We start from the raw sequence: 15,088 nt of genomic DNA, 5'->3' as shown, positions 1-15,088 counted from the left end.
GGGACACTTTGGAGGGTCTGCTGTATCCGATATCCTCAACCTATAGGGGGAAAAAAAACTTTCCCAGGCCACAGGAGAGGAGTCCATACAAAGGTAGCAACTCTTTCAATATTGAAGAACATTCCTGCATAAGTAGCCCAGCCCAGACCCTCCTTGAGCCCGACAAGCTAGTTATCATAGAATCATAGAGTTGGAAGAGACCACAAGGGCCATCGAGTCCAACCCCCTGCCAAGCAGGAAACACCATCAGAGCACTCCTGACATATGGTTGTCAAGCCTCTGCTTAAAGACCTCCAAAGAAGGAGACTCCACCACACTCCTTGGCAGCAAATTCCACTGTCGAACAGCTCTTACTGTCAGGAAGTTCTTCCTAATGTTTAGGTGGAATCTTCTTTCTTGTAGTTTGGAGCCATTGCTCCGTGTCCGCTTCTCTGGAGCAGCAGAAAACAACCTTTCTCCCTCCTCTATGTGACATCCTTGAACATGGCTATCATATCACCCCTTAGCCTCCTCTTCTCCAGGCTAAACATGCCCAGCTCCCTTAGCCGTTCCTCATAAGGCATCGTTTCCAGGCCTTTGACCATTTTGGTTGCCCTCCTCTGGACACGTTCCAGTTTGTCCGTGTCCTTCTTGAACTGTGGTGCCCAGAACTGGACACAGTACTCCAGGTGAGGTCTGACCAGAGCAGAATACAGTGGCACTATTACTTCCCTTGATCTAGATGCTATACTCCTATTGATGCAGCCCAGAATTGCATTGGCTTTCTTAGCTGCCGCGTCACACTGTTGGCTCATGTCAAGTTTGTGGTCAACCAAGACTCCTAGATCCTTTTCACATGTACTGCTCTCAAGCCAGGTGTCACCCATCTTGTATTTGTGCCTCTCATTCATTTTTTTTGCCCAAGTGCAATACTTTACATTTCTCCCTGTTAAAATTCATCTTGTTTGTTTTGGCCCAGTTCTCTAATCAGTTCCCCCACTGTAAAAAATATCCTAGTGTTCTAACCATCGCAGGGATCCCAACGGACCCCTTGGCAAAATTAAATGCCATTTCACATATGGAGGGAGGAAAACAAAAAACAAAAAACCCCTCCAGAACCTTTTTTTGAAAGTAGTAAAACCAGGGCGAAACCTTCCTCGGGTTTGGAATACAGGAAGGGGAGGTATGAGGAGGTCGGGAAAGTAAGTTTTATGAATATAAGGGATTGAAATTATACTTGTTATTGTATATGTTTTGTATGTATCTTTTTTTCCCCCTCTTCTTTCTTGTTTTTCCTATTTTAGATAACTCTTTGAAAACTTTAATAAATATTTTATTAAAAAAAAGAAAGAAAGAAACCTTCCTCGGGTTTGCCAAGTACCGGAAATTCGGTTTGTGGCGACGGTGTGGGGGTTATTTTTTTGTGTGCGTGTTCCCCGCGACCGCCCCCTTGACCCCGGCCACGAGGGCCGCATCCGGGGCCTCGAGTGGCCGCGAAGCCCCAGACCCAGGCCGCCTGCTTCGGCGAGGGGGGGGGCGCGCTTCTCCCCTTACCAGCTCGGCGTATCCGCGGGGAGGCCTGGCTTTCCCGGCGCCGCGCTCCGAGTTCCCCGCGGGCCCTCCGACCCCGCAGCTGGCCCGCTCGCGTCGCGGCCAGGCCCAGGCCAGCAGCTGCTGCTGCCGGGAGCCGGTGGGGCGCAGCAGGCGGTGAGGGGAGGCGGCGGCGGCGGCGGGCGGCGCCCGGGAGAGGAGTCCCCGTCGCGCCTTGGCGGGGTTGGCCCCCCTCAGGAACCGCCAGCCGCAGGCGCCGCCCTTGGCCAGCCAGGCCGCGGGCAACATGGCTGGCCTCTCCGCCCGCTCAGGGGAGAACCACGGCGACGACGCTGAGGGGCGGCAGCGGCGGCTCCTCCTCCCCGGCTGCTGCTGCTGCCCCCGCCGCCGGCCGCCGCCGCCTCCTCCTCGCCCTCCATTCAACTTAGGCCGGGCCGGGCCTTTCGCCTCACAAACGCGCTTTACGTTGCCTTTCGCGACAGCGCCGCGCTTTACGGCAAAGCGCCCGACCTGCGGCTCTCAAAGGTGGCGGGCGGCGGCGTTGCTTAGGAGACGGAGCGTCGCAGCACGTGGGAGAACAGGACGTCGCCTGTGCGGGGGAGCGCGCCGTTTTCACGCTTTTCCGGTCGCCCAAGCCAGCTGGTGGGATTTTTTTTTTTTAGGTATCCACAGCTTAACGCCTAAAATGGAAGTCATGGTAAAAAAATAGCTTTGTGGCATGCAAACCAATAAATGACTATTTAATCAAAGCAGTAAGTGGTTTTTTAAAATAGCTTTACAGTGGTACCTTGGGTTAAGTACTTAATTTGTTCTGGACGTCTGTTCTTAACCTGAAATTGTTCTTAACCTGAAGCACCACTTTAGCTAATGGGGCCTCCTGCTGCTGCCACACCGCCGGAGCCCGAATTCTGTTCTTATCCTGAAGCAAAATTCTTAACCCGAAGCACTATTTCTGGGCCACTATTTCTGTCTGTAACCTGAAGCATCTGTAACATGAAGCGTCTGTAACCCAAGGTACCACTGTATTGTACTCAAACCATGGGACATGGGTGGCGCTGTGGGTTAAACCACAGAGCCTAGGACTTGCCGATCAGAAGGTCGGTGGTTCAAATCCCTGCAACGGGGTGAGCTCCCGTTGCTCAGTCCCTGCTCCTGCCAACCTAGCAGTTCGAAAGCGCCTCAAAGTGCAAGTAGATAAATAGGTACCACTCCGGCGGGAAAGTAAACAGCGTTTCCGTGCGCTGCTCTGGTTCGCCAGAAGCGGCTTAGTCATGCTGGCCACATGACCCAGAAGCTGTACGCCGGCTCCCTCGGCCAATAAAGTGAGGTGAGCGCCGCAACCCCAGAGTCGGCCACGACTGGACCTAATGGTCAGGGGTCCCTTTACCTTTACTGTGATACCTCAGGTTTAGTACTTAATTCGTTCCAGAGGTCCGTTCTTAACCTGAAGCACCACTTTAGCTAATGGGGCCTCCTGCCGCCGCGCCGCCGGAGCACAATTTCTGTTCTCATCCTGAAGCAAAGTTCTTAACCTGAAGCACTATTTCTGGGTTAGTGGAGTGTGTAACCTGAAGCGTATGTAACCTGAAGCATATGTAACCTGAAGCGTATGTAACCTGAGGTACCACTGTATTGTACTCAAACCATTGAACAAATAATTTTCTTTTTAAAAAATAGCTTTATTCACATAAACCAATAAACAAATGGTTAAAACAAAACAGAACAGCTTTATTGCACACAAATAAATAGATGAATGTAACAGCAGGTTGAAGGGGGGTGTTGACTCTGTCCATAATTTTAAAATGTCAGCAGTTTGGTTTCCCCCCCTGAATTTAAGATACTTTTAAGGACGCAGCAACAGTACCTGATCTATTCAAAGGCTACAAGGCTGTCTACATGAGTAATCTTAAACATTTGAAGACAAGGGCTGCAGCTTTAACCCAACCATGCATCCCTTAACTTTTTACTGTATGTTTGTATGGTGGCATTGCTGTTGTTGTGAGCCGCCTTAGTTCAGGCTGTGATTCACCTGAACAGCAGTGGTCTACTATTCCCAAACGATCACGCAGGACCCAACCCTCTCTTCCACCTAACCAGCAACAGGTAGGCACAACATGGGGAACGGCACAAAGTGTTCCTATTCTACCCATAAGCAAATTCAATACATACATGGGTGCAAGTCACAGCTGATACCTTCCTGTTCTATACAAATGTAATGGAAAAATAATAGCATTCTAAAACAGAATTAGTGGTCTGTGCTGGAAATTTCTCCGGTATTCCCAAGCCTACGGTTGATTGTAAATCGTCTTACAATCTTCAAAACCTGCCTATGAAACTGGCTATCAGCCAAGGATAAATTCAATTCAATATAGAACTATTTCAAAATCACGTTTCCTTCACTTGACACAGTTTCCCTTTTTTAAAACCATGCTAAATATTATGGGTTTCATCCAATATTAGCTACACTTAGAATAGATTCATTGAAATGAATGGACATGACTAACTTTAAATCCAATGAATCTAACCCAAGCATACCTTGGTTGGATGCAACCCAATATAATTACTGAGTGAATTAGTTGTTGTATTTAAACAAAATAACAATATTCACTACTAGTGTGCCCAAGTTTTCAAAATGAACGTTTTAAAAGGCAATCACTCATACAAGAATCATGAATGATTTACACACTTTCATACTCCCTTCTCACATATGGCTTCTATGTCCACCTACTGTTTATTGGTAACCAGTTTGCTGTCATGTTTGAATCAGTGAGCTTCAGTTCGAACTGAGATAAAAACTGAAAAGGAAGCCTTTTCAACCGACACGCAAAACAGCGAAAGGAACGTGTGGGGAACACAAGAGCTAACAGCAACCAGACCAGCAGCACAACTCACCTCTGAAAACCACCACACACAAACCAAAAGGAAACTTTTTGTAAACACAAAACACACTTGCATGCTTCTGCTTGTCTGCATAGAGCCAATGTGTTTTACTGCAGAATGCAACATGAGAATCTGCTAAGCATTTTTAATCATTGCATGTTGGATTAACATTCTCTCTTGCAGTGCCTTTTGAAGATGGCATCTTAAAACAATGCATAAGTTTCACTACTTGTTTAAGTTTTACTTATTTACATGACTTTGAAATGGCAGCTGAAGTGATTTTCTCCATTATGATAATAACCTATCTGAGCAGGTTTCTGCACATATTTTTGTAACACCTGGTGTAACAAAGTACTGATTTTTAAAAAGGTCTTGCATATAAGCCTTGGTAGCCTTAACAGAGTATTGTGTTGTGTTCTACTGATCCTCTTCCAAAAACTCAGTTACTTTGGTTGCTGAATTCCTTCACATAGTTTGAAGCTGGTACAGCCTTGGACCTTTTTTCAAGAAATAACCCTGGTCATTTAAAGATCCAATGAAGTTTTCAAAGTCGGCTACCTGGAAGAATCACACAAAGTAAGTTCATTATCTGGAGAGACAAAACACTACACATTATGGTACAAGCCTCTTCCCTCACAAGAAGTTGATATTTAAACTATTTAAATATTTTTCATCCAGAAGGGAATTTCAAAAACAATTTGTGACACAAGTATCTGCTATGTGAAAGGGTGGAGGGTGAGGAGATTTCACCCCTCCCATACCCAAGAATCTCCTGATGATCTCCTGAGGTCTCTGCTGACTCTACAGAGAGGAGGAGCAATGTACTGCTCTCTACTTAATTAGTCAAGTGAGTGAGTCAGTCTGTGTGTGAGAGAGAGAGTCAGTCAGTGTGTCGGAGAGAGAGTGAGTGCAAGAGATCGTGTTTAGAGATAAGATTGCTGCTAAGAGCAGCTGCAGGCACTCAGAGTTTAGCATTGATTTATGCTCAGAATATTTAGCTCTGTATATAGTTTTGTATTATAGCTGTAGTTACAGAATAAAAGGAAGATACTCTACAGAGCTGCTCTCCGAGTGGTTTATACTCTGCAAGACTCTGCAAAACGCTGCTGCGCAACGACTGTATTATTGAGACAGTGAATCCGGTGCTCTCAGCTCCAAGCTGTGAGTCCACAGCACTGTGACCTGTTCCTGTGGGAAAGGAGGTCTCTGGCAGTGCTACCCAGCTCGCCTAGCCCAGTCGGGGCTGTAGTGCATGAGTCCAGTTGGTACACTGGCTCAAGGGTGATGCTGACAGAGGGATCAAAAATTCACCTAATACAAGCCCTTCATTATTATTTTTTAAGACATCATTTTCTATTCATTCTCTAGTTAAAGTGCAGCAGGGCACAACTCTCTCTGACTGTCCTAAGTTATCTATACAATTGTCAGTGTTCACACAGTGAAATACTGCAGAAAAAAAATTAAAAACTGCAGAAATTGCAACACACTTCAAGATAGTTCACAGGTGTCAGGCTGTTAAAGAAGAAAGGCAAGTTTCAGTAACAACAAAGTTTGCGGTGCTGATGTTAGATGATATATTATTAGTAGGGCAACCAATCTCAAATCCAATTTCTAAATACATAGGCAAAGTTCAGCCATCGGAGCTGGAGCAATATGATTAAAGTCCTCTGAACCATGGAGGTATTCTTATATGCAACGGCCGCAGCTCGGACTTTGGTGGAAAAGGGGTGGAAGGAACAAGAAGGCCCGACAATAACGGACTGGCATTACAAGCTACAAGTATTTGCTGAAATGGCGCGGTTAACAAATACCCTAAGAGGCAATTCAAAACAAAAATTTATGGAAAAGTGGGATAGATATAAAACGTATGTTCAAAAATACAGTAAAGGTTCGCTATCTATGCTAGCATTTGATTGACGTTGGAGTGAGACTGAGTTGAGAAATAAGTCTAAGAGCACATATTGATATAGGAATGTATTAGATAATATGTAATGAAATATACAATAATAAGAGTACCGTATTTTTTGCTCTATAGGACACACTTTTTCCCCTTCAAAACTGAAGGGGAAATGTGTGTGCGTCCTATGGAGCGAAGACGCCATAGTCCCGTGACCCTCTCCCAGCTGGAGAGGTGATGCGCGACTATGGCAGCAGCCTCTCCGCTACGCCTTTCCGCTGCTCCCTGACCTGCTCTTTGGGGCTGGTGGTGGGCTTCCCCCGCCAGCCCCAAAGAGCAGGTCGAAAGGAACCTGAAGCCTGGAGAGGGAGAGGGGTCGCGGGGGGCTTCTTTTGCCCCACGCGCGCTCTCCCGGCTGGAGAGGTGACGCACGGCTATGGAGGCTCCGACCCCTCTCCCTCTCCAGGCTTCCTGAATGGCACCTTGTTTTAGAGCGGGAAAACAAGAGGGGGAAAATTCTCCCCCTCTCTGCGCAGCGCCTCCTGCCGCTTTGCTGAAGGGGCGCTGGGCAGAGAGGGGGAGAATTTTTTTTTCTTGTTCTCCCCCCCTCTAAAACAAGGTGCGTCCTATTGTCCGGTGCGTCCTATGGTGCAAAAAATACGGTACATACATTTGTAAAAAAGGATTATACAATGGGAAAGACAGCAAGTCTAGTGTGTTGGTATGTATATGATTTTGGGGGAAATTTGTTGTTGTTTTTTCTTTTTTTGGTTTCATTTTCTTTCTAGGTATATAAAATTTGTATATAATTTTTGTATACATGTTGCAAATTATATTACAGTAAGTCCTGTAATGTAATATGACAATGTTTACCAATGTAATATAAGAATGTTAATAAATAAATAAATGCAAACAAAACAAAACAAAAAAAGGAAGTACAGATGCTGGGACCAGAACTTGTTTTTCAAACTGATAATTCCAATATCAAACTTAATCATTTCCAAATACAAAATTTTATTTTTACTCACTTTTACGTTTACCTCCTTTGCAATCTGCCGCAGCTGTTGAACCTCAAAAAGGCTGTTGTAGGTTCTTTCTGCAATACGGTGAAGGGCAGAAACAAACCTCTTTGCTTGCGACCTGTTGCTCATTCCAGAACCGTGTTGTGAACGATCAAAATCCAACTTCCCAAACTCATCAGAGTAAGTTCCCAACATGCTTGAAGAAGAAACACACAGAAACATCAATAAACAATGAAGGCGTAAAACTAGGCAGAGAAGTGCCTTTGGAAGAGTTAACCGTAAGAGCAAGCTTGAAGCTGTTGTTCATTTTCTGCAGGGAATGGAGGGACTCACCAGTGGATTGATCAATTAGAGCTCTCTCCCCCACCTGTCAACATCCATGGCTTCTCCCTCCATTCTAGTGTAGAAAACAGCTCCCTGTACGCAATGGGGAATGTGACATTGGACCGTGAACATTGGAGCCACCTAATTTGAGCAGCTCAATTTGCATATACAGTGAGTGGAGGGACAGGAAAATGTATACATATCACTGAAATAAATAAAAGCACCACCAGGTGTGCAAAAGAGCCCCACAGACCTTTGGTTTGCTGTAGATTGGGTTTTATTCTGGTGCATACTACCTGTATTTCATTATTTCTATGACATCTTCAGCATCTTCTTTGGTGGCCTTTTCTTTTAATTCTAACCTTGACCGTGCCTTAAACAAACAAACAATAATTAAAATTAAAATGGGTTTTATCCAAGGCATACTCGAGAGTAGACCTGCTGAAATAAAGGGGCCTGATTAAGTTAAGTCCATTGACTTCAATGGGTACTCCAAGTGGGATTTAGTCAGCAATAACCCTTTGCAATGACCAACCTAATTTATTCAGATCAGAAAAGCTACGTGAAAGGAGTTGACACCAGCAGCTGAAAAATACAGGCAAATACACACTACATTTTTCAGTTTGAAAGTAGATATAGTTCAGCAAAGCATTTAGTGACATTTAGGAAAGAACAGAACAGAACAGAACTCCATCCGTGCTGGCAGAGAACACAAGCTTCGTACACACAAGGCCCCAGGTTTATTCCCTGGTATCTCTACTTAAAGGACATCAAGTAACCAACCTGGGAAATGTCCCTGTGCCAAAACCTTGGAGAACCACTGACAGATGGAATAAGTAATGCTGGACTAGAGGATTCAATGGCATGACCCAGTTTAAGGCAGTTTCATATAGTTTAAAATCAAAGAGGAAGAATGGGGATTGTTCCATTTAGCAAGCTGAAATGCTTGTGCTGAAGAAATGATTAAAAAGAGCACATCACTGAACTCCTTCCTTGGAACAAAGGCAGCTTAGAGTATCAACGTAACGGATTGGGGAGAGAGAAGTAAAGTTGAATCAGCCACAAGATAAAGAACGAACAATCCGGGTTACACCAGAAGAATCGTATTTAAAAAGTGAGATATCCAGTGGAATATCTCTATGTTTGCAAGATCTTTTCTGGAATAACGTCCAGCATCAGACATTAAATTTTAAGGAGTATCTCTACTTTGAGGCTAAAGTTACAAGGGAGCCATTCAAGAAACAGAAGACAGTGAACATGGCTGAGCCCAGTTTGTTAGCTTTTAGTATCCTCAATTTTATTTACAGAAAAAGATGGTAGCAGCATTTTTTAAAAAAAAATAAATAAAGATGGTGAGTTTTTTCCTTGCTCCCCTGGAATCTCAAGAATCCGGCAACTCAGATTTGATCCAAATCCACTCCCACCAGGTTGATGGAATTACATCTATTTATTTAAATTAGGTTTTTTTAAAGAAATCATTTGCGCAGGCTCCCAACGCCCACATTAAAATCACTAGCATTTGAGCAGTCTGTCACTTGGCAAAACTTTCCTACTGCAAGAAATCCAAGCGGCAAGAAATACAAAATTAAAGGAAACCTCGGTAAGACGTATCAACGACTCCAACTGCCGTGTGGTGATAGGTGTGCTGTCTGCTCTTTGGCTTTGCTGTCGGAGTTGAAGGTAGAATTCCTGGAGGACCTGAGCGGCCTCTGGAGACAGCGTGGGGTGCACATACTGACGGGCATAGCCAACATACTTCCTCAACAGCTGGTGCGGAACTGGGTCAAAATTTTCTCCCGGAATGACCTAACGATTGAAAACACGCTTTAGGTATTACGGCATTCCGCTCAGCTCCGGAAGAGGACAGTGCCATCAGATTTGAACCACTGGAGCTCCCACAGGTAAGAGTGGGAGTGAGAAACTTGGGAGACCCAGGCTGAAGTCTCTCACCTCATGTAAGTCACTATGCCTCACAGATCGTCACAAGACAGGGTAGATTGTGAGAGTGGCTGTAACGCATGTAAAAAACGCTTTGAACGCTGAAATGCTATATAGCAAACGCAATGGCTGAGAGCTCTACCTCTCTTTTAAATCAGAACCAGTGAAGGTGGTGAAGGTCCTGTGTGAGTGTCTGGAAGCGGTTGGAGGATGGATGGTGGCTAACAGATTGAGGTTGAATCCTGACAAGACAGAAGTACTGTTTTGGGGGGACAGGAGGCAGGCGGGTGTGGAGGACTCCCTGGTCCTGAATGGGGTAACTGTGCCCCTGAAGGACCAGGTGCGCAGCCTGGGAGTCATTTTGGATTCACAGTTGTCCATGAAGGCACAGGTCAATTCTGTGTCTAGGGCAGCTGTTTACCAGCTCCATCTGGTACGCAGGCTGAGACCATACCTGCCCACGGACTGCCTCGCCAGAGTAGTGCATGCTCTGGTTATCTCCCGCTTGGACTACTGCAATGCGCTCTACGTGGGGCTACCTCTGAAGGTGACCCGGAAACTACAACTAATCCAGAATGCAGCAGCTAGATTGGTGACTGGGAGCAGCCGCCGAGACCACATAACACCGGTCTTCAAAGACCTACATTGGCTCCCAGTACGTTTCTAAGCAAAATTCAAAGTGTTGGTGCTGACCTTTAAAGCCCTAAACGGCCTCGGTCCAGTATATCTGAAGGAGCGTCTCCACCCCCATCATTCTATCCGGAGACTGAGATCCAGCTCCGAAGGCCTTCTGCCAGTTCCCTCGCTGTGAGAAGCCAAGTTACAGGGAACCAGGCAGAGGGCCTTCTCGGTAGTGGCGCCCGCCCTGTGGAACGCCCTCCCACCAGATATCAAAGAGAACAACAACTACCCAACTTTTAGAAGACATCTGAAGGCAGCCCTGTTTGGGGAAGCTTTTAATGTTTGATTTGTTATGGTATTTTAATATTTTGTTGGAAGCCACCCAGAGTGGCTGGGAAAACCCAGCCAGATGGGCAAGATATAAATTAATAATAATCATCATCATCATCATCATCATCATCATCATCTTCATCATTATTATCTCACCTCATGTAAGTCTCTCTGCCTCACAGATCCTCACAACACAGGGTAGATTGTGAGAATGGCTGCAACACATGTAAAAATGCTTTGAACGCTGAAATACTATATAGCAAACACAATGGCTGGGATCCAGCTTCCCATCCTGGGTGTAAGTGGAAAGTGTTTTTGTGCAAGCAGGGGAGGTGGAGAGACTTCCATCCACTGGCAGATCTTTTTACTTTATGGGATATCATCAGAGGAACTGGGAGTTGGCGAGAGGGGCAGTTGTTGGGAAGCGGGGAGCGGAAAAGCCCCCGTACACCACAGCACAGGGCACTTGAGAGTTCCAGCTACTTATACACAAACATGGGCTTCATTTATTTTGAATACTTATTTCCTGCTTTATATTCCCCAAGGGTGTCAGGCTTCAGGGACTCAGCTATCCACCCACCCTTTGGCAGTAGATAACCAGAACAAAGCAAAAGGAGTCTCTTACCAGTAAGAAATTTTAATGATCACAGCGAGAGAACAAAGAATCCATTCCTAGGGATGAAGGTGCTCCCAATTAAGGGCTCCATCCACTTCCCCCCTAGTCATCCATGTCACTTCCGCATCTGGCAACCTGATCTCACAATCACTGTGCTTTCTGTGCTGCCACCTTATCTGCTCTCCTTGATCTTGAGCTGAGCGGATGGATGCTTTCCAGTGAAAGTGAGTCTGTTAACTCTCTCTCTCCCAGTTCTTCTTCTCCTAGCTGTTCACCACCTAGTTCTTCCCAACTTCTGCCTTCTGAACTATGTCCCTCTGCAAACCGCTGTTCCAAATCTATACTGTCCCACTGCTTCTGGGAAGATTCAGGATCGGAGAGAGGGGGATAGGGTATCCCACCATTTCTCCTCAGTGCAGCCCTCCTCAGCACGGTCCCTGACAAAGGGTCTCTCAAAAAGGGGCTTACAAAAATCCTCACAATAAAAATTATATCTAAATCTGGTATTGATAACAGAAATATCCCTGTGGTGCCCAGTTTCAGGAAGCATTTCCTGCCATCAAACTTCCCCTTTCTTTTTATTACAGCAAAATTCAGACTTGGATGTGAAAACCCCATTTAGATACAGTACCACCCTAGATACTTAACAAAAACAGGAGAAAAATTGAACAAGCGAGCTCCTAGAATTCATTTCATGGCAGCCTCTGATTGCCTAGAGAGATAAGATGGTATAGGGCCAGGAAATCTGAACAGTATGTACTACCTTTAATCTTTCCAACAACGGTTTGTCTGAAACGGCTTCAAGGACCGATATGTTCGAATTCTGAGAGCTTGCGCGAAGCACTACAGCACTGCTGCATCCAGTCTGTTTTCCTGCTCGCATTGCCATCACGTGTTCGGAAAGCAGGTGGTCATGATCTTCATTCGGTATATCCAGCAGTATGAACACCAAGTCAAATCGTGACAATAAAGCGCTCCCCATTCTACACGGAAAGAAAAACCCGCAAGTACAGTGCATGTTCTTAAACACACACATACCCCTGGGTACACTCTTTCTATAGCACACCTGAAAACATAGTGTGAAGAATTCAAAATAATTTGAGGTCTCTTCAGCAGAAGAAATACTATATACAAGTTGACATCAATCTGAACATACCGTACTTTTCCGTGTATAAGACTAGGTGTTTTTACTGAAAAATTATGTTTAAAATAGAGGGTCGTCTTGTACATGGGTACTGCCTAGGGAGGATGTGGGATTGGTTGATGCCGCGAGCTGGAGATGGTATGTAGCGTGTTATTGGTGTCTGCAGCAAGGGGTGGTGTTGATTGGGTGTTGCTGCGGCAATTGGGCGGGCAATAGGCTGTTTCTGCCGGTGAGCGGACAGACGTTAGGAGGCTGTTGCGACTCAAGCGAGTGTTAGTGTTGGCCAGGCAGGTGCATGGTTTTCAATCACAACAATACAAATACAGTGGTACCTTGGGTTACATACACTTCAGGTTACAGACTCCGCTAACCCAGAAATAGTACCTCGGGTTAAGAACTTTGCTTCAAGATGAGAACAGAAATCGTGCTCCGGCGGTGCGACAGCAGCAGGAGGCCCCATGAGCTAAAGTGGTGCTTCAGGTTAAGAACAGTTTCAGGTTAAGAACGGACCTCCGGAACAAATTAAGTACTTAACCCAAGGTACCACTGTACAACATGTAGGCTAATAGTAGAAAATATATAATAGAATAATGAATATCATTATTCTATTATATATTTTCTACTAACTATTAGCCTACATGTTGTGTTTGTATTGTTGTGAGGAGAGCACTCCCCCAAAAAAGCTCAACAACTTTCCCCCCATTTTCTTAATTTTTAGTCCCCAAAAATAAGGGGCGTCTTATACATGGGGGCATGTTACACACTGAAAAGTACCCTAATTTGTTTGCTTTTTGTTCAGAATTTTACAACATTCAGAAAAAAAAGGGTGGGGAGAGTATTCACATTGAACATTTAAAAGGAGAAATAAGTAATTCCCTCCAGAAAGGTCACCTTTCGGACAAAATCAGTGATGCAGATTTAAAAGTCATTTTTAAAATGAAAAAAAAAATCCCCCCTTCTTTCTTTCTGATGCATGCATTTTAGAAGTACTTACTTTAAATTCTCAGATACTGTTTTGGCCTTGTTGTAGTGTCCCCCAACTGGATTTGCAGCCGCTATGATTGATGTCCTCGCTGGCAAACTGCAAACAATACCAGCCTTGGCGAGGCTGATGCTTTGCTGTTCCATAGCTTCCAGCAAGGCTTGGTGCTGGTTACCCATCTTATCAAACTCATCTATTCCACAAATACCTGAAAAACAAAATGACAAAAAGAGAGGTGTCATTCCCGTACTCTCATAAACTTGATAAGTGAAAGGCAGCAGAGAGTGAAGGCGATGCGCCAAAAACTTGTTTGAACCAGCATTTTCTACAACTGGAGCTATGCAATCTCTATTTGCGTGTGTGTGTTTAAAAAAAAGCATAGCAACAGGTTCTGGCAAACTTTAGCATTTGCCATTGTCAGGGTCCGCAGGCATTGAAGTGGGCTGCACATATACAGTTAGTCATGCCAACCCATCCATCAGATTATCAGTGCCAGAAGTAAAGCCAGTAGTGATCATCTACTTGAAAAGAAGGGGGACTTGATGCAGACTAGAGTGGTCTGATGGAGAAGAGGAAAAGGTTCCTGCCTACATGACAAGCTATGCCTGATGAAATTCCCTCATTTTCAAAACTATAGAAAGTGGAGAAGACCTGGAGATGCAGAGAGGTAGAGAGAACGTTCTTTCATATGTGGTGGGCTTGTAAAAGGGTAAAGGAGTATTGGGAAATGATCCATAATGAATTGGGGGGGGGAATGTTTAAAAGTAAAGGTAAAGGTAAAGGGACCCCTGACCGTTAGGTCCAGTCGCAGCCGACTCTGGGGTTGCGGTGCTCATCTCGCTTTATTGGCCGAGGGAGCCGGCGTACAGCTTCCAGGTCATGTGGCCAGCATGACTAAGCCACTTCTGGCGAACCAGAGCAGCACACGGAAACGCCATTTACCTTCCCGCCAGAGTAGTACCTATTTAGCTACTTGCACTTTGACGTGCTTTCGAACTGCTAGGTTGGCAGGAACAGGAACTGAGCAACGGGAGCTCACCCCGTTGCAAGGATTCGAACCGCCGACCTTCTGATCGGCAAGTCCTAGGCTCTGTGGTTTAACCCACAGCGCCACCTGCGTCCCTAAAAAGTACTTTAAAAGTACTTTCCCCAAAAAACCAGAGTCCTTTCTGTTGAGGATAATTAGGGCTGAAATTCCCAGGCGTCAAAAAAGGTTGTTTATGTATGCCACTACTGTGACCCATGTTTTGTTAGCCCCCAAATGGAACACAAGCAAGGTCCCAAACAAAGAAGAACGGCAACTGAAGTTGACAGAATATGCACAACTTGCAGACTTAGCATATAGAATAAGAGAACAAGAACATACTTTTAACGCGGATTGGAAAACGTTTACTGAATATATGGGAAAATTGTATATAGCTGGAAATGCTGGCAGCATTAAGATAAATTCAACAGTGTAAGTAAGTTTTGATGGATGTAATAATGGAATACTGAATGGTATTGTTTTTGTAAAATATGCAGGGATTTATGGTATGTAAAATGAACCATGGAAAAAGAAGAAAGGAAGTCACTGATATCTTAAGGATGTAAAATGAGTATTTTAAATTGTAAAACAGAAAATTTAATAAAGTATGTGTGTGTGTAAAGACCTGTCCTCATTTGCAACTGGCCACCCTAATTCAGCCAACCACCATGGTACTGTAAGTATTCTGCCCGCCTGTGAGCTGGATAATCTTCCAGTAGCGTATCAAATACCCAGACGGAAAAGGTAGGGAAAGCAACTAACTTCCTACAAGATCACAAA

At 44.9% G+C, this 15,088-nt stretch overlaps 1 protein-coding gene across 4 annotated transcripts in view; it reads right to left on the bottom strand.

Moving 5' to 3' along the window:
• MCM8 (minichromosome maintenance 8 homologous recombination repair factor) overlaps positions 1 to 15,088 on the bottom strand; it is a 47,126-nt gene that overhangs the window by 12,177 nt on the left and 19,861 nt on the right. For 2 of the 4 annotated variants that reach the window (XM_081855504.1, XM_081855505.1), the window contains exons 14-19: positions 13,297 to 13,492; positions 11,922 to 12,141; positions 9,250 to 9,459; positions 7,950 to 8,026; positions 7,336 to 7,525; positions 3,356 to 4,968 (exon numbers count right to left, since the gene is read on the bottom strand). In XM_081855504.1, coding sequence (XP_081711630.1) covers positions 4,876 to 4,968; positions 7,336 to 7,525; positions 7,950 to 8,026; positions 9,250 to 9,459; positions 11,922 to 12,141; positions 13,297 to 13,492 — 986 coding nt within the window. In that variant the 3' untranslated portion in view covers positions 3,356 to 4,875. Of the gene's footprint in view, positions 1 to 1,533; positions 1,983 to 3,355; positions 4,969 to 7,335; positions 7,526 to 7,949; positions 8,027 to 9,249; positions 9,460 to 11,921; positions 12,142 to 13,296; positions 13,493 to 15,088 lie in introns of those variants that run through there. The other 2 variants (XM_081855507.1, XM_081855506.1) reach the window with 2 other exon arrangements.

This window comes from Podarcis erhardii, assembly GCF_964252035.2.
Source record: "Podarcis erhardii genome assembly, chromosome: 3".
In the NCBI taxonomy this organism is placed as follows: Eukaryota; Metazoa; Chordata; class Lepidosauria; order Squamata; family Lacertidae; genus Podarcis; species Podarcis erhardii.
The sequence above is the reverse complement of the archived record's forward strand: the minus strand, read 5'-3'. Positions and strand labels throughout refer to the sequence as shown.